Source organism: Rhinatrema bivittatum, chromosome 5 (assembly GCF_901001135.1).
Source record: "Rhinatrema bivittatum chromosome 5, aRhiBiv1.1, whole genome shotgun sequence".
In the NCBI taxonomy this organism is placed as follows: Eukaryota; Metazoa; Chordata; class Amphibia; order Gymnophiona; family Rhinatrematidae; genus Rhinatrema; species Rhinatrema bivittatum.
In genome coordinates, this window is record NC_042619.1 from 374,821,462 (window position 1) to 374,847,483 (window position 26,022).

General features: G+C 42.1%; 1 protein-coding gene across 1 annotated transcript in view; it reads left to right on the forward strand.

Annotated features, from left to right (window-relative positions):
* The window catches only part of CNOT11 (CCR4-NOT transcription complex subunit 11), a 104,288-nt gene that overhangs the window by 58,507 nt on the left and 19,759 nt on the right, over positions 1-26,022 (forward strand). Inside the window, exon 6 of the mRNA XM_029604803.1 lies at positions 2,183-2,279. Within this exon, the coding sequence (XP_029460663.1) occupies positions 2,183-2,279 (97 nt within the window). The remainder of the gene's footprint in view (positions 1-2,182; positions 2,280-26,022) is intronic.

Consider the following 26,022-nt stretch of genomic DNA (forward strand, 5'->3'; position numbering starts at 1 on the left):
ATCTTGAAAATCAGATTTGTTTCTGTCCCTTTGAGTAGGCCATTTCTGCTTTATGTCAGTGCTTTTCAATCAAAGCATAAAACAGTCTTTGCTCTTTCCCACTTACGTATCTTTAAAAGTGTACAAATCTTGTCAAGTTTACATTTTTTTTAATACTGACTCTTCTGAGAGATCAGTGATCTCTGACTCCCAAGGTTGTATTTCCATGGGCTTGATTTACAAAAAAAGCTTGCCCCATTTTTTTTTTTTCATGTGAGGATATCCTTTCATTATTCATATGTTCATCTGTTAAATAGTGAATTTGTGGCTTTTGCAACTACTGTCCATTTTGTTTTGGAAGAAATTAAAAAGCAAATAAAAACATCTTATCCCTTTTTAAATTATGGGCCAGCAGTTTCCTCCTTTAACTTTGGACTTCCAGATCATTGGGTATTGGCCTTTAGTGAACTACAGCATCATGAATTTTTATTCGTGGCTACCCGGGGTTTTCCCCTACATTATAAACCTCTACTGAGCCTGGCTATTGCACTGGCATTCCTTGGCTAGGGTCTGCGGACCATGGCTCTCTGGAATCTGGTATGTATATACCTTTAAGTCTGGCACTGAACATTGCCTTTGCAACATCCTCAACACAGAGAATCGAAGACCTGACCCAGGAATCAAATCCAAGTATTCCATATGGCAGAGCACAGCACTGCCATTGAGTCAAAGCCAATGTATTTTCTGCCGCCTTGTTGTGAGTTTGATAAGGCAAACAATCAGCCCTAGTTTATTACAGTTAGTATTCCAAGACGTTTTAGAGAATCGCCACACAGTGCAATACAGCATTGTTCACAAGGCCCACAGACACATCTGGCTTTAATGATATCCACAATGGGTATTTCTTAAATATATTTTTTGTCATAATTGGTTAATGAAACCTAAAGTTGAGAGCTATTGCAGCAGAGGGATAAATAAACCTGAAAACAGGAATATGTTTATGCCTTCAGAGGAATTGGAGGATAGGGAAGGAACAAGAGAGTTAATGATTTTATTTATTTTTTTTTAACATTCCCTTGCTCCTTCCCTATCCTCCAATTCCTCTGAAGGCATAAACATATTCCTGTTTTCAGGTTTATTTATCCCTCTGTTGCAATAGCTCTCAACTTTAGGTTTCATTAACCAATTATGTCAAAAAATATATTTAAGAATACCCATTGTGGATATCATTCAAGCCAGATGTGTCTGTGGACCTTGTGAACAGTGCTCTATTGCACTGTGCTGGGGTTTAAAAACATACTGGTGTATGATTGTTCCCTGGGACATCATTTTTAAGTTTTTAAACATAAGGAATGTGGGAATGAATTATATAAAAGGGATCGATATTCATCCGTCCAAAGAAACAATAACTTTCCAAAAAAAAGGGATGGAAATTCACCAAATTTGGCATGTGGGAAGAAAATGTGACTGTCGCAGATAAGTTCAAAAACCAGGAACACTGAGTCAGTATTTTGAAAGAACCGAGCCTCTAAAAAATGAAATCCCCACTGCTTTCTGTAGGAATGTTGATCAGTGCTCCATTCCAAAAGTCTCCCTTCAGCTTCTTAACGCTTTAGCCCAGAGCAACACAAGCAGACAAAAAAAAAAAGGAAAAAATAACTGAAGCAGCTGGTGACAGATGGCACCAAAAGGCATCTTCAAAGCCATCCCCACACTACACAGATCCTTAAACTCCCCAAACACACTCGTCTATATCTCTTATCCCCAAACTACAAACATGCACCCATACTCACATCCCCAACATACCCTCTATTCCCTCCCAGTATAACTCTCCCCCCACACACCCTTCTGTGAATCTGTGCGTTTCAGAAACCATGCCTCGGCGTGTTCTTTGATCCACACTTTAAGATTAATTATAAAACGTACAGTTTAATCTAGTCAGTTTCTACAAAAGAAGAATAAAATTCACAGTGATGCATTTCCCTTTTAGTTGTGATATATATCACAACTAAAAGGGAAATATATATATATATAGTTGTGATATATGTTCCTTTATGGAGTCACATGATTTTAATATTTAAACATAGTTCTCTGCATCTTAGTTGTGTATTGGTCCTCATTCTATTATTTTTAATCATATTTTAATAACTATTTTTGCCAAATCTTGTAGTTACCTGTAACACAATTTTTTTCTTTAATACAGACTTACTACAGCAGTTGATCTCCCTCCAGAATTTATTCATCTATATATCTCAAATTGTATCTCTACTTGTGAACAGATTAAGGACAAATATATGCAGGTAGGTGGTCAAGAACACTTTAAATAAAAGGAAGTCCTGGCTTAATTTTGTAAGAGGCGGTGCAGCTGGCCTTGGTCACAGGAAGTGTAAGGGTCTCAGAGCAAAGGCACAATGACCCCTGGACACAAAGTAATGGAACGCCCTTTGTCTACAGGAAAATATAGGGTAGGAAATCTGAATGCCCGATATACAAGAATTAGTGAGGCAACATTTGTAACATTCAGTTTAGATCAGTGGTTCACAGCCTTAATGATAGCTGCTTAAGTAGCAAGGCGGGTTTCAAAAAGCCACATGTATTTTATCTTGCTTAAGACTTTAAGTAAGGACTGCCATCTGTTATAATTGTGCAATGCTGTGTGCACTAGCGGTTTTAATAAGTAATTGAATGTTGCAAAGGGTTTGTAATGTATTAATAGCAAAGCATATATATACTCAACTAATATGCTTTTATCGTTTCATAGGTTAATTCTGTCTGAGATAGTTGCTTAAAGCAGTAATTCCCAACCTTTTCAAGCCTCAGGCACACCTACTTTAACAAAAATATTTGGCACACCAGCCTGCATGGAGCAGGCAGTGCAGACGCAGAGGACTCATAGGGCCAAAAGAAGAGCTAGAGAATCACTGAAGCCCTAGCAGTCTCTCTCAAATTTTAAAACACAAGGGAGATGGGTTAGAACACACATGGACCTTCTATGATGGACCAGCTCCCTCTAAATATAAGTGCAGGATAAGAGTGAAGTCAGTGTGGTGTGAACAGCCAGCTCAGTTACTTTGGCTGCTGCATGAAGCTGACAAAGCTCCTTTACTGCTGCTATTCCCAACTCTCACAGTAAGTCACATCTAGTGCTCAATTCATGCTCTCTCTATTGACTCAGCCTGGGGATAGGACAGAGGATGGAAGGACTCTTAGGAAGCACATGAGGGGGGGGGAGATGAGATATTGTATGCAATGTGTGTGCTCACAAAGTGGGACCTAGCTATGTGTACCCTACATGCTGCCTATTAATTACCACACTCCAGGGCTTATGTAGCTAGGAAGAAGAGGCATGCATGATTACACGTGCTAAGAAAGGAACTCTTTCATATTTAAGAACCACCACTGGTGGTTCTTGTTATGAGGTATTAAGGGCAAAATCCAGCTACTGTTTTGGATATGAGCAACAAACAGTGGTGACTTTTTTTTTTGTGTAATTTAATGTTTATTGAGCAAATTATATGAGCAATATCATAGTAGCAATCTACAAAACCGTAAAACAATATTTCTGTGAAACATTACTATTGATATACTACAATAAAATAAAGCTTTTCATAACATATGCTAACTTTTCATTTTATGCCTCAACCCCAACCCCCTGCCCTCCTCTCAGTATCCATGTGGTAGATGAGTAAAAGAACAGAGCAAGTGTATGTATGTACCAGAGAGAAGTGCACAAAGGTATCAGCGAATTACAAGTATACGGACCGTGATAGACGACTATTAGTGAGGGTATAAACAACCCAATTAACCGCTTTATAGAACTATCATGTATCCCACTACCCTGGCCTTAGAACTGCCCAGTGAGAACAGCAGGACAGCATCACGTAGACACCAACCCCTCCAAAATCTGCATCTCAGATTAAACAGTCAGTTATATTAGATTTCCATTGTAGATAAGGGTGCCAAAATGTTCAAAATTAACCACTCTGTCATTTCTCATGGTTGCTACTTTCCCCATATAGTACACTAACAATTCAGTTAGGGTAGGAACAGTAGGTTTATGCCACTAATAATCGATTTCGCATCTAGTAGCTGTTACCACTTGTTGAGCCCATTGCTGAAAAAACTCAGTCCCCACAGCTGTTGGTAAACATAATAAGCAAACTTTGGAATCTTTGGGTATCTGAATACCTCCCACGGAACAAATGAAGTCATGCACTGCATCCCATAGTTTCCCAATTTCCGGCACTCCCACCACAAGTGTATAAATGTACCCTGGGCTCCAAATCCCTTCTAACATCTATCATTAGATCCATTATACATCTTGCTCAACCTGACAGAATTCAGATACCACCTGTAGAGTACCTTATACCCGTTAGATTATTGAGGATACCGAACTCCTGCTGTGTGCTGAAAAGCATTGGTCCCACACTCTGTCCTCGAGCATATCCCCAGGTCCTGTTCCCAAGCAATTTGATATATCATTTTTCTCTGAAGTTCCCAATTTAGCAAGATATAGATCCTGGAGATAGACTTACTAAGTCTATCAGCTTGAGCACAATTTTCAAAATGTGATCTACCCTTTCTGAGCTACTGCCCAGCCTTTGTGGAGGTGAAAAAATGAATAATCTGATTATAGGCAAAGCTATCTAACTCAGAGATCGGATACAACTGTTGCAATTTGTTAAAAGTTAAGTTTCTTTCCATCCCAAACTTGCTCCCATTTAAACAAGCCTTTCCCCTTCCATTGTCCTTCAGTCCCTGGAGGAAAATTTCTGTCAGAGGAAGGAAGTTAGGTGATAAGCCTGTTTATCACCCACTAATCTGGACCTCCACTTATAACTTAATCTGGAGAAAGGTGACAGACCAGAAAAACTTATCCCTCCTTTTTGCCAGGCTTTAATATGTAGCGGAGGATCACCAGCCTCCAGTGTGGCTGTTTGGGCTCAGGGTTTCAGATCCCCCCAGCCTTATGCCAGTGTATGAATACATTCAGTTGTGACGCAGCAGAATACCATGCCAAGTGAGGAACCTGGAGACCCTCTCACAGTTTGTCTTGAAATAAAACTGTTTGGCATCTCTGGCGCAGCCCTCCTTTGGTTCAAATCCTACCTGGCTATTAGACAATTCTCTGTAAAATTAGGCAACTCAGAATCCACACATTTCTGCCTCACCCAAGGAGTCCCTCAAGGCTCTTCCCTTTCTTCCATCCTATTTAACATATACCTCCTGCCCCTCTGCCAGCTACTACCTGATCTCGGCCTCAAATTCTACATCTATGCAGATGATGTTCAAATCATCATACCAATACAAGAATCCATCTCCAAAACGCTAAAATTCTGGGAGAAATGCTTTGCTTCCATTAACTCCCTACTCACTAATCTCCACCTTGCCCTCAACTCCTTGAAGACAGAACTGCTCCTCATCTCCAGCCACCAAATGCTCAAGCTCTCCCCAGCAAGCGAACCAGCTTCCAGCTCTTTCGCCTCACAGCTTCCCGTATGAAATCTTGGTGTTCTAACTGATCAGCACTTAAACCTAAAAAAACACATCAATTCTGTCCTAAAAGATGGCTTCTATAAGCTCAATGTTATAAAAAAAACCTCAAACCTTTACTTCGTACCCACGATCTCCGTACAGTCATTCAAGTGACCCTTTCTTCTAAACTGGACTACTGCAACTCCCTATATCTAGGCCTACCCTTCTCCACTATCAAACCACTTCAAATGCTACAGAACGCCATTGCTAGAACCATCATGAATGCCCGCATATCCGACCACATAACCCCCCTCTTTAAAGACCTCCACTGGCTCCCTATCCCATCAAGCATCCTCTACAAGACCCTCACCATTATTCACAAATCCATCCACAAACACAATTCCAGCTGGCTCGATGAGCCCCTCCGAGTCATACCTTCCACCCGCCCTACCAGAGCAACTCTTAAAAGTACCCTGCACATCCCATCCCTCAAGAATGCTCGCCTTACTTCCACAAGGGATCGTGCCCTATCAATTGCTGGCCCCACCCGCTGGAATGCACTACCCACAAACCTTCGCCTTGAGCCTTGCTCCTTCAAATTCAAGAAAAGCTAAAGACCTGGCTTTTCCACCAGGCCTATCCAGACTAAGTCCATGAACATCAACTCATTACTACTAACTTATGCCTTCTAAGTTATTACGTTAATGTTACCTCTCCAGTTCTTCTTTTCTTGCTCATCTATTTAATTTTCTCTAGTTGTTGCACTTTGTTGTCCCCTCCCCATTTCCCTGTTTTTTGTATTTTCCATCTACTGTTTATAAACCGATATGATGTACCTACTAATACCGGTATAAAAAAAGGCTTTAAATAAATTTAGAGACTGTAGGAGTTCTGTGTTTCCAGATGAATCTGAGTAGCTTAAGCTGCCATATTGTCAAGAGGGAATCTTTTACAGTCACAGGAAGTGTTTGGAGGAAATAGCAAAATGAGGCAGCACATTCATTTTAATAATAGCTACTCTCCCCAACCAGGAGAAATCCAGTCTATCCTATCTAAGTCTTTTTGTATATTAGATAATAAGGGAGTGTAGCTAAGCTCAAATAACTCATTTACATCAGGACCAATTTTCACCCTTAAATATTTCACCCACCCCTTTGCTATCCAAAATGGGAGATTAGCCTTATTGTGAACAAAATGATCGCTTGGTACTGATATGTTTAATAGCTCCAATTTAAAAACCGAGACTCTTCCAAACAATCTCATATCCTGCAATAGGATCTGTAGTGACGATTCCGGATCTGCCATGGTAAATAAGAGGTCATCTGCCAACATGGTACGCTTATAGTGATGTGATCCCACCAACATCCCCTGCATTTGAGAGTTATCACACCCGCTCCACAAATGGTTCTAAAGATAGTGTGAATAATAACAGCAAAAGAGGACAGCCCTGTCTAGTCTCTCTTTTTACCTCAAGGGAAAGTGAATATCACCCATTGATTTTTAAACAGGCCCTAGGATTTTCATATAGATGCTGAATCCATTCAATAAAGCCAGAACCTAATTTCATTTTCTCTAGCACTTTAAACAAAAACGACCAGTGAACCCTGTCAAAAGCCTTCTCGCTGCCCACAGATAATAGCACTATAGGAATATTGTTTTGCTGTGCTCGCCAGATCAACTCTAAAATCCTTCTCACATTGTCTGAGGCTAATCTACCCAGGACAAACCCTAATTGATCTTCATGAATAAGGAAGGGAGTCACCATCCCCAAATGTGTCGCTAATATCTTGGCAAGATTTTTTTAATCTTTATTAATCAAGGATATTGGCCGATAAGACCCACAGAGCATGGGGTCTCTCCCACTTTTAGCTAGTATAGTTATCCATGCCAGGTTGGACTCTGATGAGATCGAACCTCCCAACCATAGGGCATTAAACATATCCACCAATGGCGGAATCGCCACTGGATGAAATGTTTATAAAACTTGGCCGAGAACCCATCTAGACCTGGTGATTTCCCCAGCTTTAAACCCTGAATGGTTTGATAAACCTCACTATGGATAATTTCTCTTTAATAACTCACGAGCCCTGTCCGGCAAGGAAGTTAATTCTACACCTTCCAGGTATGGCATGTTCTTATGTTCTTATGACCCTCGGCCCACTCCACCAGAAGGGTAGAAATGTATGTAAAGAAGGTACCTTAGTCCATATTCGGACCATATAAAATAAGAAATGTGAACAATTCGCTATTATAGCTTTAAGAGCAATGAATCTACTTTCTGCATCACACCTGATATCCTTAACATCTACCACTAAGGTGCGTGAGAATAAAATACCCACTCCACAATATTTTTTTTAATAGAGACAGAAGCTAAATTCTGCTGCGGAAAGGACCTATCCCACATCCACCGTTCCATATGTTTAAGTAAGTGAGTTTCCTGACAGAAGATACCATTGACCAGCAAACCCCGTGCCTCTTGGAATAACAGTTTCCTCTTAACCGGAGTATTTAACCCCTTGGTATTAATAGAAATTATTCGTAAACCTCCCTTCGCATAAAGGCAACATGAGTATTGACCCTTTCTTTCCGAAAAGCATTGCACAAAAAGACAACATATCTCCCCGCGTGCACACACCCAGCAACCAATCATACCCGCAACCCCAAAACCTCCTCAACCCCCTCCAGAACTGGTCTACCTCCCAACTCTATGGATTGCCTCCTTGAGGAATAAAGACATTGTATCATCTAGTCACTCCACCCCGACCCACCCAATAGAATAACAACATGAGATAATGAGAAAATCTTTTCCCCACCAGTAGAAAACCAAATCCTCTTGAAAGCACCTAACAGGATAGTGAAACTGTTTAGTCCCAATATTAATCAGCCATTCCAAAGCACAGAATGGTCAAACTGTTCAAGATAGAGGATCCTTAGAAGGGAGCGAACTACCAGAATGCTACCAAAGTCTTCTGCCTCCCCATGTCCACTTGTTGCCACCTCACACAGTGTCACTGCGCAATTGACTACTTGTTGCAGTTGATGCAATGGTATCCAAGGGAGTTATATCCAGACCTGCAGCTTGCAGAATTTCCACTGCCTCTACCATCATGAATACATGGGAAGCCACTTTGGCAATGCTGAAGCTCAGACCAAACGGAATAGCCATCTGTACTTAATATTATTGCCATGGAGTGCAGCTATAACATCTCTGAACTGCTTTCGTTTGAATATAGTAGAAATCGCCAAATCTTGGTAAATTTCTGCCTTGTGGTCCTTCCAAGTCACGGGCTCTGATTTTCGAGCCGCCATGGCGATTTCCTCTTTAGAGAAAATCTATGATACCAGGGATCTAAGATGGCTGACCGATAGCGGCATGAAGACCTCTCGAGTGATTACTTCCTTTCCATTGTCTTCTGTTTTTTTCTTCCTCTAAATGGGCAGAAAGAGGAAACCGAGGTCTGGGCCTTTCCCCATGGCCCCTCCACTCCTCTCGATAAGCCCGATGGAGACCTTCATCGTGTGTAGCAGCCCATTTCCGGGGACCCAGCCACTGGAGAGAGTGGGAAGGGAATTTGAGCTACCCTCTCTCCCTGGCTCTTTTTCACTCTTGAGCCCCGCAAAGGGAACACCACCCGGTAATCCTGCAGCTGTGAGAGTTTCCCGGGAGTCAACGGAGATGCCGATGGACTTGGTCGTGGGTGCAGTGATTCCATCGGGGAGTGACGGGGTAACCTCTGCAGCTGCTAGTCCATTATTTGAACTTGGACAACTGGGTAAGGACACTTTTCGAGATTGAAGACAGGGAAGTGCCGGGAGTACTAATGAAGGTGTATCAAGTGAGTTTTCAGCATCTATATCGCTATTCCCACTCCAGAGACCTTCTGTCTTTTCTTTGAAGGCCATATGGGACGCCATAGGAGTTCTGTTTTCCAACAGTTATCCCCCTTATGCAGAAATGCAAAGATTTGGAGCATAAAGTTTGTTTTGTCTAGTACATCTACTGATTTGGGATAGCAACTTACATCTATACGTGTTCAAGTGAATTCTGTTTAACAGACTCAGGTTGCAGTAGTCAAAGAAAACACTAATATGGCTTTAAAATTTGAAAATCGTGAAAATACTGTGAGGAATAAAAAAAATCTCAGGTTCATTAATTTTCCAAAATTGCCTTAATATCTCCCAGAATTCAAGAGATATTTAAATGAAATTTTTCAAGTTTCTGAAAATGCAATTCTCCCTGTTTCTAAGATAAATTTAAGAAAATTAAAAAGGGGTATGGATGGAATGGTGTCCTTGGTTCCAGTTGAAGGACCCACTGTGGATGTTTCTACTATGCTTGAAACTTCGGATATCGAAATAGCTGTTCCAGCAATGCTTATTGTGTCGCTAGCTCTTAAGCCTGATAAAGACTGGTTGTTGAGACTTTTTTTTCGACATAGATCAGAACCTTTTTTGTAGCTTAAAGTAAAGGTCTTCCCAGATGTTTCTAGACAGACTCAAAAAAAAGTGGAAGCAATTTCTCTTAATATGTTCGAAGGTTCAGCAAGTGGGGGAGGGGGGGAGGTTTCCCTTAAATTTCCTTGTAAATGTATGGTTAAATACCAAAATAATTCACATATTTTTTATGACACCCCCCTCAGCTGACCCAGTTTTTGATTGGTAAAACATCTTCTGTTGGTTCCTCTGATAATTTCCAGTCGTAATATCTCGTAAATAGTTCCCCATTATGTAGCATGACTGTTGTTAATCGATCTTTGTTTCCTTTGAAGTATTATTCCTTGGGTTGTGGATTGGGTCTCCCCATCTTGAGGACTTGAATAAGGAATTGAGTGTGACAAATTTGTGTTTATATTTTATGGTGGTTATTTTTCTATTTTTTTTTTCTTTCTCTCAATTTTTTTCTTTCTCTCAATTTCTCTCTCTCAATTTTCTTTCTCTCAATTTTTCTTTCTCTCAATTTTTTTCTTTCTCTCAAATCGTCCCCGCAATTATATTGCGGGGATGATTATTACTCACAGCCCCCGGCGCTCTGTGCACCCTTTTCAACTTTACCACAGGGCCTCCAAAGACTTAGAATCCAAGCCCAGAACCAGCGCACTAATGTTAACCATTTGGCAATAGTCAGCAAATTCAGAACTCTCCGGTATTTCTCTGAACCTCAGATTCGCTCTATGGGACCTGTTCTCTAGGTCTTCAATTTGATTTAGTAACTCAGTATTGGTTTGCAAAAGTTTGTTTGGAGACAATTTACAACCAGCAAGCTCAGAGGCCTGGTCTTCTAACCACACCTCCGTCTCCTTGACCCGCCTCCCCAGCTCAGTGATATCTCCTTTCATCTTGGCAAGCAGGTCATGAATCTCCTTTTTCAGGCCTGATATATCATTTCGTAAAATTCCAAACCAGTTCAAAAAATCGGCTTGAGTCAGTGTGCCATCTCCCACACCATTGCTGAGTTTGCTGCTAACTTCCAGGGACATGTGTCCTGCTTGCATGCCGCTGTCCATACCTGACTCCAGCAACGCAGCAGTGTTCATAAACGAAAACTTTTGCAAGTCCACTTTTTTTCTTGTATGCCGCCAAACCATAACTAAGGAAAGTAGCAGGATGCCAAAAATAGCTTGTCTCTGAGCTGTAGATGCCCGATGCTGGGGGATTTAGTAGGGTCGGACACTCCGGACTTATGTGGTTAATTTCTTCCGATGACATAACTTCCTCTAATGGTGATTTTTCCGTGGCACATCTGATCTGGCGTGAAGGCACTCTGGTTCCTTTCATTTTTTTTCTCTTCTTTCCACCCCTTCTCTCCCCATCATACCCAGGCGCAGCCCTCTCTCCTCCTTCCACCTCTCCCGACTCCCAGGACTCAAAGGAGGCCTTTTTGTTTCCTCCTTGCTCTCAGGCCCCACTCAAATGCTGAAGACACTTATGCCACTTGCTGCTCCCTTGCTAGCTAAGAAAATATACTTGCTCCAGTCAAATGAGTGAGTGCATTTTAGAAACCCTGAACATGATGTATTCATGCCTTAGAGCGATTAATTTACTGAATGCATATTGATTATTTAGGTGTAGTAACTGATATGGAAAGGTTAAAATCTTGTAAGTAGATGCATAAGGCTATCTCATTATTTTCTAGCCAGTGTGGCTTCAGATCTGATCAGGTCTGCCACGGAAAAGTCACCACTGCCTGATATTCAGATCCATAGCAGCACCTGGGTTCTGCTTTCAGCACTTCATAGCAGCAATAGTTATCAGTGGGGGTTCTTAAACATGTAGGAGCACTTTTCTGAGGCCATGTGTAATCATGCATCATTTTTCTAGCTACAGAATGAGCTCTGGAGTAAAATTAAAGGGTATCATGCAGGGCCATGGATAGCTGGGCCCCAGTTTGTGTGGAACTGAGTGTATTATTGTCCCTTTCTTGAGCTTTCTGCTTTGGTTCCTACTAACCTCTGAGCACTGGATGTCTCATTCTGAGTGTTAGGAGCAGTACAGTGGAAGAGCTCTGGCAGCCACATGCGGCAGCCAATGTAACTGAGCTGGCTGCACATATTTCTCTCTTCTGCACTTGTATATAGAAGGAACTGGTTCATGTGTGTGTCTGAAGCTTCTCTCCCTTCAATTTAAAATTGGCCATTTGAATACTCTCCATGTCCATATTGCCTGCCCAATGGAGGCTGGTATGCCACAGAATATTTTATTAATGTAGGTGTGCCTTGGGCTTGAAAAGGTTGGGAAACATTGAGCTAGCTGATGCAAAGTAGTAGTAATTGGACAGAAACATTGAGCTAGCTGATGCAAAGGTAGTAATTGGACAGAATATGATTCCTCTGTGCTACTGCCAATGTTAGGATTGGCTACTTCTGACTGTACTAAAAACAATGCAAATTGTTTAGGCCTGCCTTAAAATGTAAATTTCTAAGACTGTGGTATTTACAAAAGTAGCCAATTACAATGTGCAGAGAGTCAATAGCACCTATAATGCAAAGAAAAAAAAAACTATTTTGGAGACCTAATCAAAATATGGGGGGATAGGGAAGGAAAGATCAGGAAAACTAGAGATCCACTTGAGATGTCATCTATGATATGTAAAATAGAAAATAAAAATGTTTTTTGAAAACTCTGCTCTTTAATTGTCCAGGCTATCAATTATCTAATAGTCCAACTGACTCCCTTGCAGGCTTCCTGCTTTGGATATATTTTAAAAAGTTTTTATTATGAGTTTTTGCCTCTATGGCCAATTTCTTTTCAATTTCTCTTTTAGTCTGTCTTATCAATGTTTTACATTTAACTTGCCAATCCTTATTCTTTTTCGTGTTTTCTTTAGATGGATCCTTCACATTTTTGAAGGAAGATGTTTTGGCTAAATTAGCCTCTCTCACCTCACCTTTTAACCATACTGGCAGTTGTTTGGCCTTCCTTCACCTTTCGGGTCGATACAGTAAAAACGCGGGAGAGCGGGCGAATGCTGATAGCCACAGGCTCGGAAACCGGACGCCGGCAAAATTGAGCGTCCGGTTTTCGACCCGACAGCTGCGGGCCCATTTTAAATGTTTTTTTTTTTTTAATTTTTTAAACTTTCAGGGCCTCCGACTTAATATCGCCATGATATTAAGCCAGAGGGTGCACAGAAAAACAGTTTTTACTGTTTTTCTGTGCACTTTCCCGGTGCCCGGAGAAATTAGCGCCTACCTTTGGGTAGGCGCTAACTTCTGAAAGCAAAATGTGTGGCTTGGCTGCACATTTTGCTTTCTGAATCGCGCGGGAATACCTAATAGGGCCATCAACATGCATTTGCATGTTGCGGGCGCTATTAGGTTCGGGGGGGAGGGTTGGACGTGCGTTTTGGACGCGCTGTTACCCCTTACTGTACTGTATCGGCCCGTTTGTTAGTGTGGAGTACATGTGGACTGCACTTCTAAGATGGTGTTTTGTTTTTTTTAACAATGTCCATGCCTGTTGTGTACTCTTAACCTTTGTAGCTGCACCTTTGTTTTTTTTTCTAATTATTTTTCTTATTTTATCAAAGTTACCCTTTTGAAAGTTTAGTGCTAGAGCTGTGGATTTACTTATTATCCCCCTTTCAGTCATTAATTGAAATGTGATGATATGTGATGATATCACTATTGCCAACCACCGTTACCACTCTCACCAAATCCTGCACTCTACTAAGAATTAGATCTAATATAGCTCACTTTCTCATTGGTTCTTGAACCAATTGCTCCATAAAGCAGTCACTTATTCCATCCAGGAGCTTTATCTCTAGCATGTCCTGATGTTACATTTAATGTCCAAGTTAAGCCTTTATTGAGAGGAGACGAGGAGGCTGTTCAAGAGTATAATTGATTTTACCGTTATTAATTGTTTTGCCTGTACTGTTGTGTAGGTTTTATCATATTTTTAAATCATGTTTTACCTGTTTGACGAGCCCATGATTTTATTCAATTTATACATAGAGAGGCAATATCAGTCACTACACAATTTTATTTTTATAATTCATATTTGTTTTATATTTTTCCCATATTTTCACAGTTAGATTAAGGTACAGTATTTCACTTTATTTTTTAATACAGGTATATTCTAGATTTTAATATTATTCATATGCGCTATGAATTTATTTATGGTATGAAGGATGCAGGTATATGTTCATCATATTTTTTATTTTTCATTTTTTGGATATATGTGGGTTTTTAATGGATCTTCAATTACTGTCCTGGTGGATACCAGGCTTTCTGAGCCGTTCATACGGGTTCTTTATTAACCACGCCTCCCTGTTGTGACTGACAGGAGTTTTGGCGCGTTTTTAAATATTTAAAGGACAGGGCAGCGTCTTTTCAACTTTAGGTCCTTGTTAGTTATGAGCGGAGACTTAATCGCACCATCACTATAATTGTGTGAGTATGCCGCATATTTCCTTTGAGACATGGTTGTTTATATAGTAGTAATAAGAATTTTCAAAAAAAATGTTTTAGTTTCGGCTTCCCTTGCGCTTGCATAAACAAAAAATAAAGACAAAACAAAGACAGCATATATTTAAGTCGACACCCGTGACTATTTTGTTTTTCAAATAGCGTTCTAATATTTGAGAGTGGCCGTATCAAATTGACAGTGGTGGACAATTGTGTGTTTGTTGCAAAGACAGTTTGTTTGGGGTAGACTTTTATTGTTTATTTTTTGCGCGCAGAGCCGCCGGCGTTGCCTTTACCGCTTTACATTCATGCAGTTCAATATGTTTTGATGTTTACATGTTTTCTCCGCACTGCTCAATAGTTTTTATTAAAACTCTGAAGGCATTTTTTTAAAATAAGTGTATAAAGGTATTTAATTTATTATTTTTTATGCGAAACTTGATAAGATTTGTATATTTCCAGTTTTGCTCTGCACCCGCACAAGCAGGACATAAACACGGCACTGTCTGAAGTGTACAGCCGGGACACCTTTCTTTAAATAGCCTTTTTTTTAAATAGCCCTGTTTTGTGCTGATTGCGTTTTTTCAAATTTAAGAGTGATCATATAATGGCGGCACATATAATATGTTCATAGTCATGTACAATCGTGCATTTGTTTTGAAGTTAGTTCGTTTGTAGTAGACTTTGAACGTGTCTCATTTGAGGGTAGAGCTGATGGCGATGCCTTTATTATGTTGCATTTTTTAATTAAATATTTTTTGGTGTTTACATTTCTTTCTCTGTACCGCTCAAATATTCACCATTTGAAACCCAAATACCATGTCTTTAAATAAGCAGATCAAGTTTTTTTTAATTTGTTTTTTGCATGTAATATGTGTTTGCGCCTTATCACATTAGTATATCAGCAGCACAACAAATATCGGTTGTTAACGTTAATTTTTAGGACACTTTACAAAAATAAGCTAACTGCTGCGTATTGTTTTTTAGTTATTATACACTGGAATACCAATATGTACAATTAATAGTTGTCCTTAGCGGATAATTTTTAGTTACTTAGAAGTTGAATTTTTTAGATTCATCATCAGTCAAGCATGGTTTTTCTATTTTTTGTGATTTTATAGTGGTAAGCCCTATATAGGTTTTATAGTGACAGCTTTTGTACCTCTATTATACCCACATTATTGCTGTAGTTTTTGATAACATACTTGTTTATCTTCTATTTTTTCATTTCAATAATTTTTTTCATCTTTTGACTGTAAGTTGCATCAGAGGCCTCTTCTCTTTGTTAATTTTTTAAATCTTTTGCAGACCAAAAGAGTGTGTGAATTTTGGCACACAAAGGTTAAAAGAAAAATTTTTTTTTCTTTTTGGCTCATTTAGTGTCCATCCATATACAGGTAAAATGATGATATTACACTGTATGTCTTTTTTGTCAATTTATTACGTCTTTCTTTATGTAAGTTTTGTTCATGATTTTAATTTATTCTCATTTGTTTATGCTCTTATTTATTTATGTGTTGCCTTTTTTTAAAACATTGTTTATGATTTTAAATTATACGTATTTATTTATGTATGTCCGGTATTGTTTACTTTGTTTATTTGTTTGTTAATTTTAGCCCCTGAGGCAGCCCCTGGTGGGGCGAAACTCGGCCTGAGTTGGGCACACGCACAAAACACACGTCTCCTCTCAATAAAGGTTTAACTTGGACATTTCCTGTTGTCTAATCTACATTATTGCCTAAACGGCCTTCTTAGATAACTTACCCTCTTGTTTTATTGGTCTGATGTTACATTTACCCAGTAAATATTAGGATAATTGGTTAGCTTCCCTAATTTCTCTTAGCATTTCATCGTCCATCTCATCATTTTGACCAAGTGGAAGGTAGTATATTCCTGTCGCTATACTCTTCCCCGATACACATGGGATTTCTACCTATAAAGATTCTATTGTGCATGTAGTCTCTTGCAGTATTCTTATCTTGTTGGATTCTATGTCATCCTGGACGTAAAGCACCCCCCCCCCCCCCCCCCCCCCCCCCCCCACAACCACTACCAAGTTGCTCCTCCCTATCATTGCGATATAATTTGTACCTTGGTATGGTACTGTCCCATTGGTTATCCTCCTTCCACCAGGTTTCTGTGATGCCAATTATGTCAATCTCATCAATCACCTGTATACACTCTAACTCTCCCATATTACTTCTTAGACTTCTGGCATTGGCATACAGACATTTCAAAGTGTGTGTTTTGTTTGTATTAACAGCCTGCTTTTCAGTTGACAGGGATAATTTGGAATCTTTTAGCTCAGGTGATTCTTTACTTATAGACATATGGACTACATGTGCTTTATTGGAACCTCTTTTTGGGATACCCTAACTCTCTTGCTTCATTAGTATCCTTCGAAGATGCTTCCCTCCGAACCATGCGCTGCTGAATGACTATTGTCTTCCCCCTTGTTCTAGTTTAAAAGCTGCTCTATCTCCTTTTTAAAGGTTAGCACCGGCAACCTGATTTCACTCTGGTTAAGGTGGAGCACGTCCCTTTGGAAAAGGCTCCCCAGTTCCTTACAAAACTGCACCATTATCTCACCCATGCATTGAGACTCTGAAGCTCTGCCTGCCTCTGGGGATCTGCACGTGGGACAGGGAATATTTCATATAATTCTACCCTCGAGGTTCTGGATTTCAACTTTCTGCTTAACCTAAATTTGGCATTCAGAACCTCCCTCCCACATTTTTCTGTGTCGTTGATGTCCACATGTACCATGATAGCTGGCTCCTCCCCAGCACTAGGTGACGCATGAGGTCCCCACCTTTGCACCAAGCAGGCATCTTACCAGGCGATCCTCGCACCCAACAGCCACACAGCTCTCTACATTCCTAATAATGAAATCTCCAACTTTGATGGCCGACCTAACCTTTCCCTCCTAGGCAGTAGCCCTAGGAGACACATTCTCTGTGCAAGAGGACAGTGCATCAACTGGAGAGCAGGTCCTTGCTACAGATTCACTTTCTGCTGCACCAGGTTGATGCTGTCCGACCAGGAGACCACCTTCCTCCAAGGCAGCACCAGTGCTACCAGACTGGAATTGGGACTTGGCTACTATGTCCCTGAAGTTCTCATCTGTAAACCTTTCTGTCTGCCTCTGCTCCTCCATGTCTGCCACTCTGTCCTCCAGGGATCAGACTCGTTCTCTGAGAACCAGGAGCTCTTTGCACTAGATGCACACACAAAACCTCTCACCATTCGATGCAGAAGACTGGAATGCCCTCCTCTTGCTGCTGGATTGCTACCTTCATCTTAATTTTGTTGAGTTCTTAGTTAAGTTTAGGTTGCTAAGGGAGTAGCAATGTGTAAATAAGAATCCTTTAAATTTATTGGTATATTCACTATAATCTGAAAGTGCCCTGCAATGGGATAATTAAACTCTTGATCAGGCCTGGGGCAGTTCTGTGTTTTAGATAAAAGGCTGATTGATTTTTAATGTGAAAGTGTCTCCTGCCTATAAATCAAAGGATGAGCTTGTGATGGGTGGGAGGGAAAGAGAAACACACAGAAACTCTAAGCTTTTTCCTACTATTTAGCTAGCTTTTTTTTTTTTTTTTTTTTTAACAAAAACACACACACACTAAAGAATGTACCTCGATAGTTTACCTCTCCCCAAAACTTTAAGATCTAAAATTTCCCAAAGCAGTACTTACCAATCTTCTTCAGCCACCAGCAAGATGATCCTTTCTTCTCAGTGCTCCCACTGGATTGTCATGCCCCTTTTCATCCAAAAGATGGCATAAGAAGTAACGTTTAATTTGGAGGAGTAATCTATTAGAGTATTTTTCTATAGGCTTAAAGCAGTGTTTCTCAACCTTTTGAATGCTAGGGGCAAGTTACCTATCTTTCTTACATTGCATGGACCAGTTGCAGTGCTAATGAGCGGGGGGGGGGGGGTGTATGTGGGATTACTCCCACCTCCTCCTGGTCTTTTAACCTCATAGATCAGCCCTACTGTGGATACTATTTAAGAAGATAACTAGCCAGTTTAATGACATTTTCTAAAAAAGAATAAACCTCTCTCTCTCTCCCTTCTTCCAGCCATCCAATGAAATTGTCCTCTGAAAAGCGTGATCCATCCTGTCATTGCAATGTAATTTGTATCCTGGTATCAGAGTGTCCCTTTGGTTATCCTCTTCCTATCAAGTCTCTAAGATGACAATTACAGCTTCCTCTAAATTTAGCATTATAGATTGTAATTCTCCTATCTTATTTTTCAGATTTTAGCATTTGCATATATACATTTCAAAGTACGTTTTTTGTTTGCATCAACATTCTGCTTATCAGTTGAAAAGGGGTAATTTGAGATATTTTGCTCTGTCTGCTCTTACTTAAAGGCTGCTGGGTTACTTTAGCATTAATACAACCTCCTCAGGATGGCCCTAACATCCCTGTTTTGTTAGTATCCTTTAAAGATTACATCATTCCAAAACCATTCGCTTCTGAGCGACTGTCTGTTTTCCCCCATCATCTAGTTTAAAAACTGCTCTATCTCTATTTTAAAGGTTAGTGCCAGGCCAGCAGAAAGATTCCATTCTGGTTAAGGTGGAGCCCATCCCATCTGAACAGGCTCTCCCTTCCCTAGAATGTTCCTCAGTTCTTAACAAATCTATAATCCCTCTTCCTTGTACCATCGTCTCAACCACGCACTAAGACTCTGGAGCCCAGCCTGCCTCTGGGGTCCTGTGCATAGGTCAGAGAGCATTTCTGAAAATACAACCATGGAGGTTCTGGATTTCATTTTTCCTACCTAAGAGCCTAAATTTATCCTCCAGAAACTCCCTCTTGCACCTTCCTATGCCATTGGTACCCACATGCACAATGACAGTCTGCCCCTCCCAGCACTCTCTAAAATCTTATCTAGCGTGAAGGTAGCGTGAGGTTTGCTACCTTCACATGAGGCAGGTAAGCTACCAAGCGATCCTCACGCTCACCAGCCCCCCCCCCCCCCCCCCCCCCCCCTGTTTTCTACATTTCTAATCATCGATTCATCACTATAACAGCTGACCTAACCCTTGTCTCCTGGGCTCTCACTTCTCTGGAGACACATCCTCAGTGCGAGAGGATAAGGCATCACCTGGAGGGCATGTCCTAGCTATAGAATCACTTCCTGCCAGACAAAGGTGATGGTCTCCTGACCAGGTGACCTTTGCTGAAGTTGGGACCGCTCTACTATGTCATTTAAGGTCTTTCTATATACTATTGTCTGCCACTCTGGCTCCAGAGATTGGACTCGTTCTCTGAGAGCCAGAAGCTCCTTGCACCAGGTGCACACATACATCACCTTACCAACTGGTAGATAGTAATACATGTGGCAATCGATGCAAAAGACTGGACAGCTCCCAACTTGCTGCTGGACTTCTATCTGCACATCATTTTTGTTAAGTAGCTAAAGTAGTTAAAAACTGATTAACGAGTAGGTATGTCTCTTAACTTAAGGGATTTTAAATTATTTGGTGTCTTTTAAAGTCTAAGGTTTTTAACTTGATAACTAGGTGACTTACTTTTTGAATGACCAGCAACAAGATTAAAATTAGTCAATCACTAAATCAGGGTTAATTGTATGGTATTCAAACTCACTGACTTCTATTTAGAAGATTTTCCTTTTAATTGGGTTGGTTATTTAGCAGAGAGAGAGCCTGGGGTGGAGTGAATGGGCCCAGAAGTAGTGACTGATTCCCCAGGAATCAGAATTCTCATATTTTCAGATCAAGTAAGTTACCTTTGTAAACTCAGTTCTATTACTTACAAAAAATACTGACACTAGCTTAGAAATACACTAAAGAAATCCCTTATTATTCCTAGCCTGCTTTTTGTTTTAAATTAAAGCCCCTCGCACACTCCCTAAAAGAAATCACTTACCTGTCCTAGCTTTTAAACAAGGTGCACATTCTACAATTTCACCTCTCCCCAAATTTTAAGTCCCAATATTACCAGTAAGCAGTACTCACCAGTCCTCTTCAGCCACCAGAAAAATCTTCTGTGCCCAATATTCCTTCAGGGTTAGTGGAACCAACTCTGGAAAAAAGTGAAGAAAACAGACCTATATTCCAGTAATTTTCCAGGGAAGGAAGCCAAGCTTTTGGATGATTTGGAGGAAAAAGATGTTCCAAGCTGCAAGGTTACAATCTAGAATTTCATCACACCAATTACAAATGGTGCAATACTTATACAATACCTTACAGCACATAAAAGAAATATCCTCATTCCCATCTGACATTCATAAGATCACATTACAGATTAATGATGCAGAGGAATGCACGAATTATCTCATAAAGTCAGTCTATGATGCTTTTGATACTGCTTCAAGTTCCTTAGCTATAGCCATATAATTAAGACTAGCATGGCTAAAGGCTTCAGGCCTGCAAGAAGATGTGCATGACAGATTAGCAGATGCTCTATGCATGGGCGAAAATTTGTTTGGAGAAAAAGTTAATGAAGCAGTGAAAATGATAAAGGAGCATTTAACAATTTTGTTCCATAGTGACCACAGTTAGTGTTTGCAGTTATCACATAAAAAAGGTCAGTATCAACCATATAAAAAAGAAGGTATTGATCGTATCAGTATTACAGGCAAAGGCCACAGCTGCAGCAACAAATGCAGCATCAATAACCTAAATAGCCTCCAAAGGAATTGACTCAACAAAGATCCACCCTTAAAGCTGTATAGAAATCTGGTCCTAGTTTTTGAAAACTCCCACTATTCTACAAGTCCTCTACAAAATCTTCAGTGGAAGGAAGATTGCATCATTTTCAAACTCAATGGTCATTAATAACTATAGACAGATGGGTTCCACAAATTATTCGGATAGGCTATTGCCTTAATCTTTCCAAATACTTTCTGATTTCAGGAGACCTCTGCCCAATCCTTGACATGAGAAACTTGAACAGGTATCTAAAAAAAAGAAACATTCAAAATGAATTCCCCGGGATAATTCTACCTCTTCTGGCTATAGGAGATTGGTTTAGACCTAAAGGATGCATATTTACATATTTTAATCCACATCAATCTCAAAAAATATCTGCGCTTCATAACAGACAGCAGTCATCAGTACAAAGTTCTTCCCTTTAGTTTCTCAGCAGCATCCAGGGTATTCACAAGTGCTTAGTGATAGTGACAGTATGCATCTGAAAGAACAGTGTGTTAGTCTTTCCATATCTAGACGATTGACTAATATCCAGCAGATCTTTACCAGAAGCTCACCAAGCAACCACCTACACAATACATATACCCTTCATTGGGGTTCATAGTAAATTTTCAGAAGTCCCGCAAGTTGCATCAAATGGAATTTATAGGGTCTCACCTGGACACAAGAAAGGGAAAAGCCTTTCTCCAAGGACAAGCAGAATGGTAGTCCTCACAAATGGGTGACATTATCAGATGGAGCCCCGATGCAGAAAACTTTTATGTCAAAGTTTCTAGAACTTTGACTAGGCACACTGAGCATGCCCCAAATCATGCGTCCACGCGGGGGTCCCTCTTCAGTCTCTTCTTTTCCGCGGAGCTGTAAACCTTGCGGTGTGATTGAGCTTACTTGGCAGTTTTTGCCTTGTGGAAAACGTTTTGCTCTTCTCATTTTTTTTCATTTTTTTTCCTTTGATCCATCGCTGGGTCCTTCTCTGTACCCTTCTGAAGTGTCCCTAGTCAGGATTTTTGGCGTTTCAGGTAAGTTTCCTTTCACGGTCAATTCCCCCTGTGGTGGCGGTGCCTCGGCACCTGCCAATCATTGATGCCTGCCACCATTGTTTGTGACTTTGCGCCCCTTTTGTTTTAACCCATCATGGCTACGTCCAGTTTTCGCTGATACCCCCAGTGCCCAAGGACCATGTCTATCACTGATTTTCATGAGGGTGTATCCTCTGCCTGTTGGCATCGCATGACTTCAGGGTTGCGCTTGTGTACCCAGATGAACGAAGGAACATCAACTTCGACTCAACAAGATCGATCAGCTATTTGTGTCAGGGAAGTCTAAGGCATCGGAGGCATCAACATCGAAGGAACTTGGAGCTGCACCGATGACACTATGCCATTGACATTGGCGGGACTGTCGGTTCGTCGATGCTTGCCAGTGGACAGGGGTGTCAGAGACCACTGTTGTCGAACTTCTCTGGAACGAGGATGATGGGTTCGTTGTCTTCGACTTCCAGCACTGGGAAAGACCAGGCCAAGCATCAAGGGAAGCCTAAGAAGCATCAATCCCTGTTGAAACTCTGTGCCGGGTGCAGAGATGCCTGGCTTTTGCTACGATCTCGTGGCAAAGAAAGCCCCATCCTCTGTTGATGCCCGGGGTCCACGACACTCTCCACCAGTCCTGGTGCCAATTGCTGATCTCCCTCATGGGTCCGAAGAAGATTTGGCCACCCTCCTTTCTCTCTTTGTGTTGGCATCGGCAATGCTTGAGGAGGAGCTGGAGCATCGAGTCCAGCTAGCTGTGGAGTGGGTGTTGAGGGACTTCAATCCTATGGCACCGGAACCGGTGCCTGCCCCATCCTTGTACGCTTCTAGAGAAGCTCAGTGTGCTCATTGGTGCATTATTGACCCAGCTAGCGTCAGTTCCTGAGACAGTATCATTGTCCAGTGGGCACTGCGGCTTCCCCCCTATTGATACAAGTCATCGCCTGTCCCTCTGAGGAGGAAACTCCACCGAGACCGGCAGAGACGCCGAGGCCTGTAGTCCCACATCCAGTTTTATCGGTGCCTGCAACCTCTGGACCTAGGATGAGCACCTAGGACCCCATCCCCTGTAGCATACTGCAAGGATGAGGGTACCTATAACCCCTGGGAGGATGATCTGCTGGAGTCCTCCTCGAGGACTCTGATGGTCTCCTGTCAGACTCTTCTTCACCAGATGAACAAAGGAAGTCTCCGCTTCAGGACTTAACCTTCGCAGGTTTTATGAGGGTGATGGTGGAGGCCCATCCCTTTTCAACTTTTGACAGAGGAGGATGCCAGACACAAAATGCATTGAGATCCTCCAGTTTGTGAAGCCTCCTTAGGAGATCATGGTGGTCCCGGTACACGAGATCCTTAAGGAGTTGCTGCTGAGGCTTATGGGAACACCCCCTCACAGTGCCTCCCGTTATTAAGGGGGGACAGGGTCTACCTCATCCAGAAGGCTGCTGAATTCGATAAGCATCAGCTGCCTCAACAGTTGGTGATGGTCAAATCTACTCACAGAGGGCCCATCCTTGGCACTCCTGAGGAAGGACTACAGAGCGATAGATGCTCTTTGGAGGAAGGGTGTTTTCAAGGTGTCTTGCATATGGCTGCATCACTGCCCTACCAGCTCTTCATGAGCCAGTACTCGCGAGACATCTGGAGCAGGTGCAAGAGGTAGCTGAGCAGCTGCCTCAACAGCAGCATGACACACTCAAGTTGCTGGTGCATAAGGGTCTGGAGTGCAGAAAACATGAGGTCCAATGCAACCTACAATGTTTTGAGACTGCTTCGAGAGTCTCTGCAGCAGGAATGGGCACCTGCAGAATGGCATGGCTGTGGGCCTCGGATCTCCAACCAGAGGCACAAGAAGACTTGCTGACGTGCTGTGCACTGAAGAGAGTCTCTTCAGAAATAAGGGAGGGATGCTGTGGCCCAACTTTGGGACCACCATAAAACCTCCAACAACTCTCCGCTAGTATTCCAGACCCTCTTCATCCAGGAGGCCGTCAAGACCGGGACCAAGGAAGGCTTTTAGCCAGAGGAAGTTCTTTCCTCCGTCTCCTCGATCCTGTCAACACCATCAGTGCTCCCGCAGCTGTTTCAGGCAGCAGAGAGCCCTAAACCTCAGCCAGATTTTTAGTCAACTCCAGCATGGCATTTTGACTGGGCTGTAGAGAGAGCATAAGTCAGTTGCCTGTACCCGGGACAATGGACCCTCCAGTCAGGGGCAGACTGCAGTTCTGTGCAAACCAGTGGCCCAGAATACCTCAGACCAGTGAGTTCTGTCCATTGTCCGTCAGGATTATCATTTAAACCTATTGGGTAGCCACCAAATTGCCCTCTGTGCCCGCATATTGGGAGCCGGTAGTGCATCAGGGGGGACTACAAGCGAAGCTCTCATCCCTCTTAACGGCAGAGTGGTCGAGCCCGATCCACCCGAGCAAAGAGGGTGGGGATTCTACTCCATGTACTTCCTGATTCCATAGAGAACAGAAGGACTCTGTCCCATCCTAGACCTAAAGGCCTTGAACATGTTTTAAAAAAAAAAAAAAGTTCAAGAGGGTTTCCCTGGGCATCTTATTCCCCCATTGTAAAAAGGGGTCTGGCTATGCTCCCTCGACCTAAAGGACACATACACGCACATAGAGATCTTCCCCAGTCACAGGAGTATCTCCGATTTGTGGTGGGAAGATAGCGCTTCCAGTACTGGATGTTGCCGTTCAGGCTTGCATCTGCCCCATGGGTCTTCACAAAATGCCTGGCCTTGGTGGCAGCGCACCTCCACAGGCTGGGAGTGCATGTCCGTCTTGTATCTCGGATGATTGGCTAGTCAAGAGCATGTCTCAGGCAGGGGCCATCAGGTCCATGTGCTTGACCATTCGGGTGTTGGAGTCACTAGGTTTTGTTCCCAATTACCCAAATTCCCATCTCAGCCCCTCACCTCAATTGGACTTCATAGGAGCCCTGCTAGACACGGCTCAAGCCAAGACCATTCGCCTTGCCAGAGGGCTGTCGCCATTGCTACCATTGCAGCAGAGATTCAATGGAGCCAGCAGGTATCAGCCTGGCACATGTTGAGGCTGTTGGACCATATGGCTGCAACCGTCCATGTTACTTCCTTGGCACATTTACGTATACACAGAGCCCAATGGACCCTGAACTCACAGTTGTGCCAGGCCACTCAGAGCTTCCTGGGTTGCATCTGAGTCACTCTGTCTCTCCGGGACTCATTGTCTTGGTGGCAGGTACTTTCCAATCTAGCACAGGAGATCTCGATTCGGAGTTTCCTCACTCAAATTGTTCTAATTTTGGATGCATCTACGCTGGAGTGCGGAGCTCATGTAGATGAGCTTGGTACCCAGGGTCTTTGGTCCTCTCAGGAATGTTCTTGTCAAATCAACTTCCTGGAGCTTTGGGCGATCAGGTATACACTATGGGCTTTCAGAGATTGTCCTGATCCAGACCAACAACCAGGTAACCATGTGGTATGTCAACAAGCATGGAAACACAGGATCATAGTTCCTGTGTTAGGAAGCAGTACAGATCTGGTCATGGGCCCTGTCCCGCAGGATGGTGCTCATGGCCATATACCTGGTTGGGACGGAGAACATGGACTTGGACAGTCCAGTGGTCTCTGGACCAAGGGGTAGTGAATCGGATATTTTGCCTCTGGGGGAACCCAGTCATAGATCTGTTCGCATCCCCTGCAACAGGAAGGTGCCTTGGTTCTGCTTCCTGTACAGGTTAGATGGCAAACCAGCCTCTGAGGCACTTGCCTGTCAATGGGGCAGGGGGGTCTTCTGTATGTGTATCTGATTCCCTTAGTAGTGAAAAACTCTTGAAGCTTCGCGAGGACAAGGGGACTATGATCCTTATAGACCCTCATTGGCCAAGACAGGTCTGGTTTCCACTCCTGCGGGAGTTGACCATCCAGAAACTGATCAGTCTGGAGAC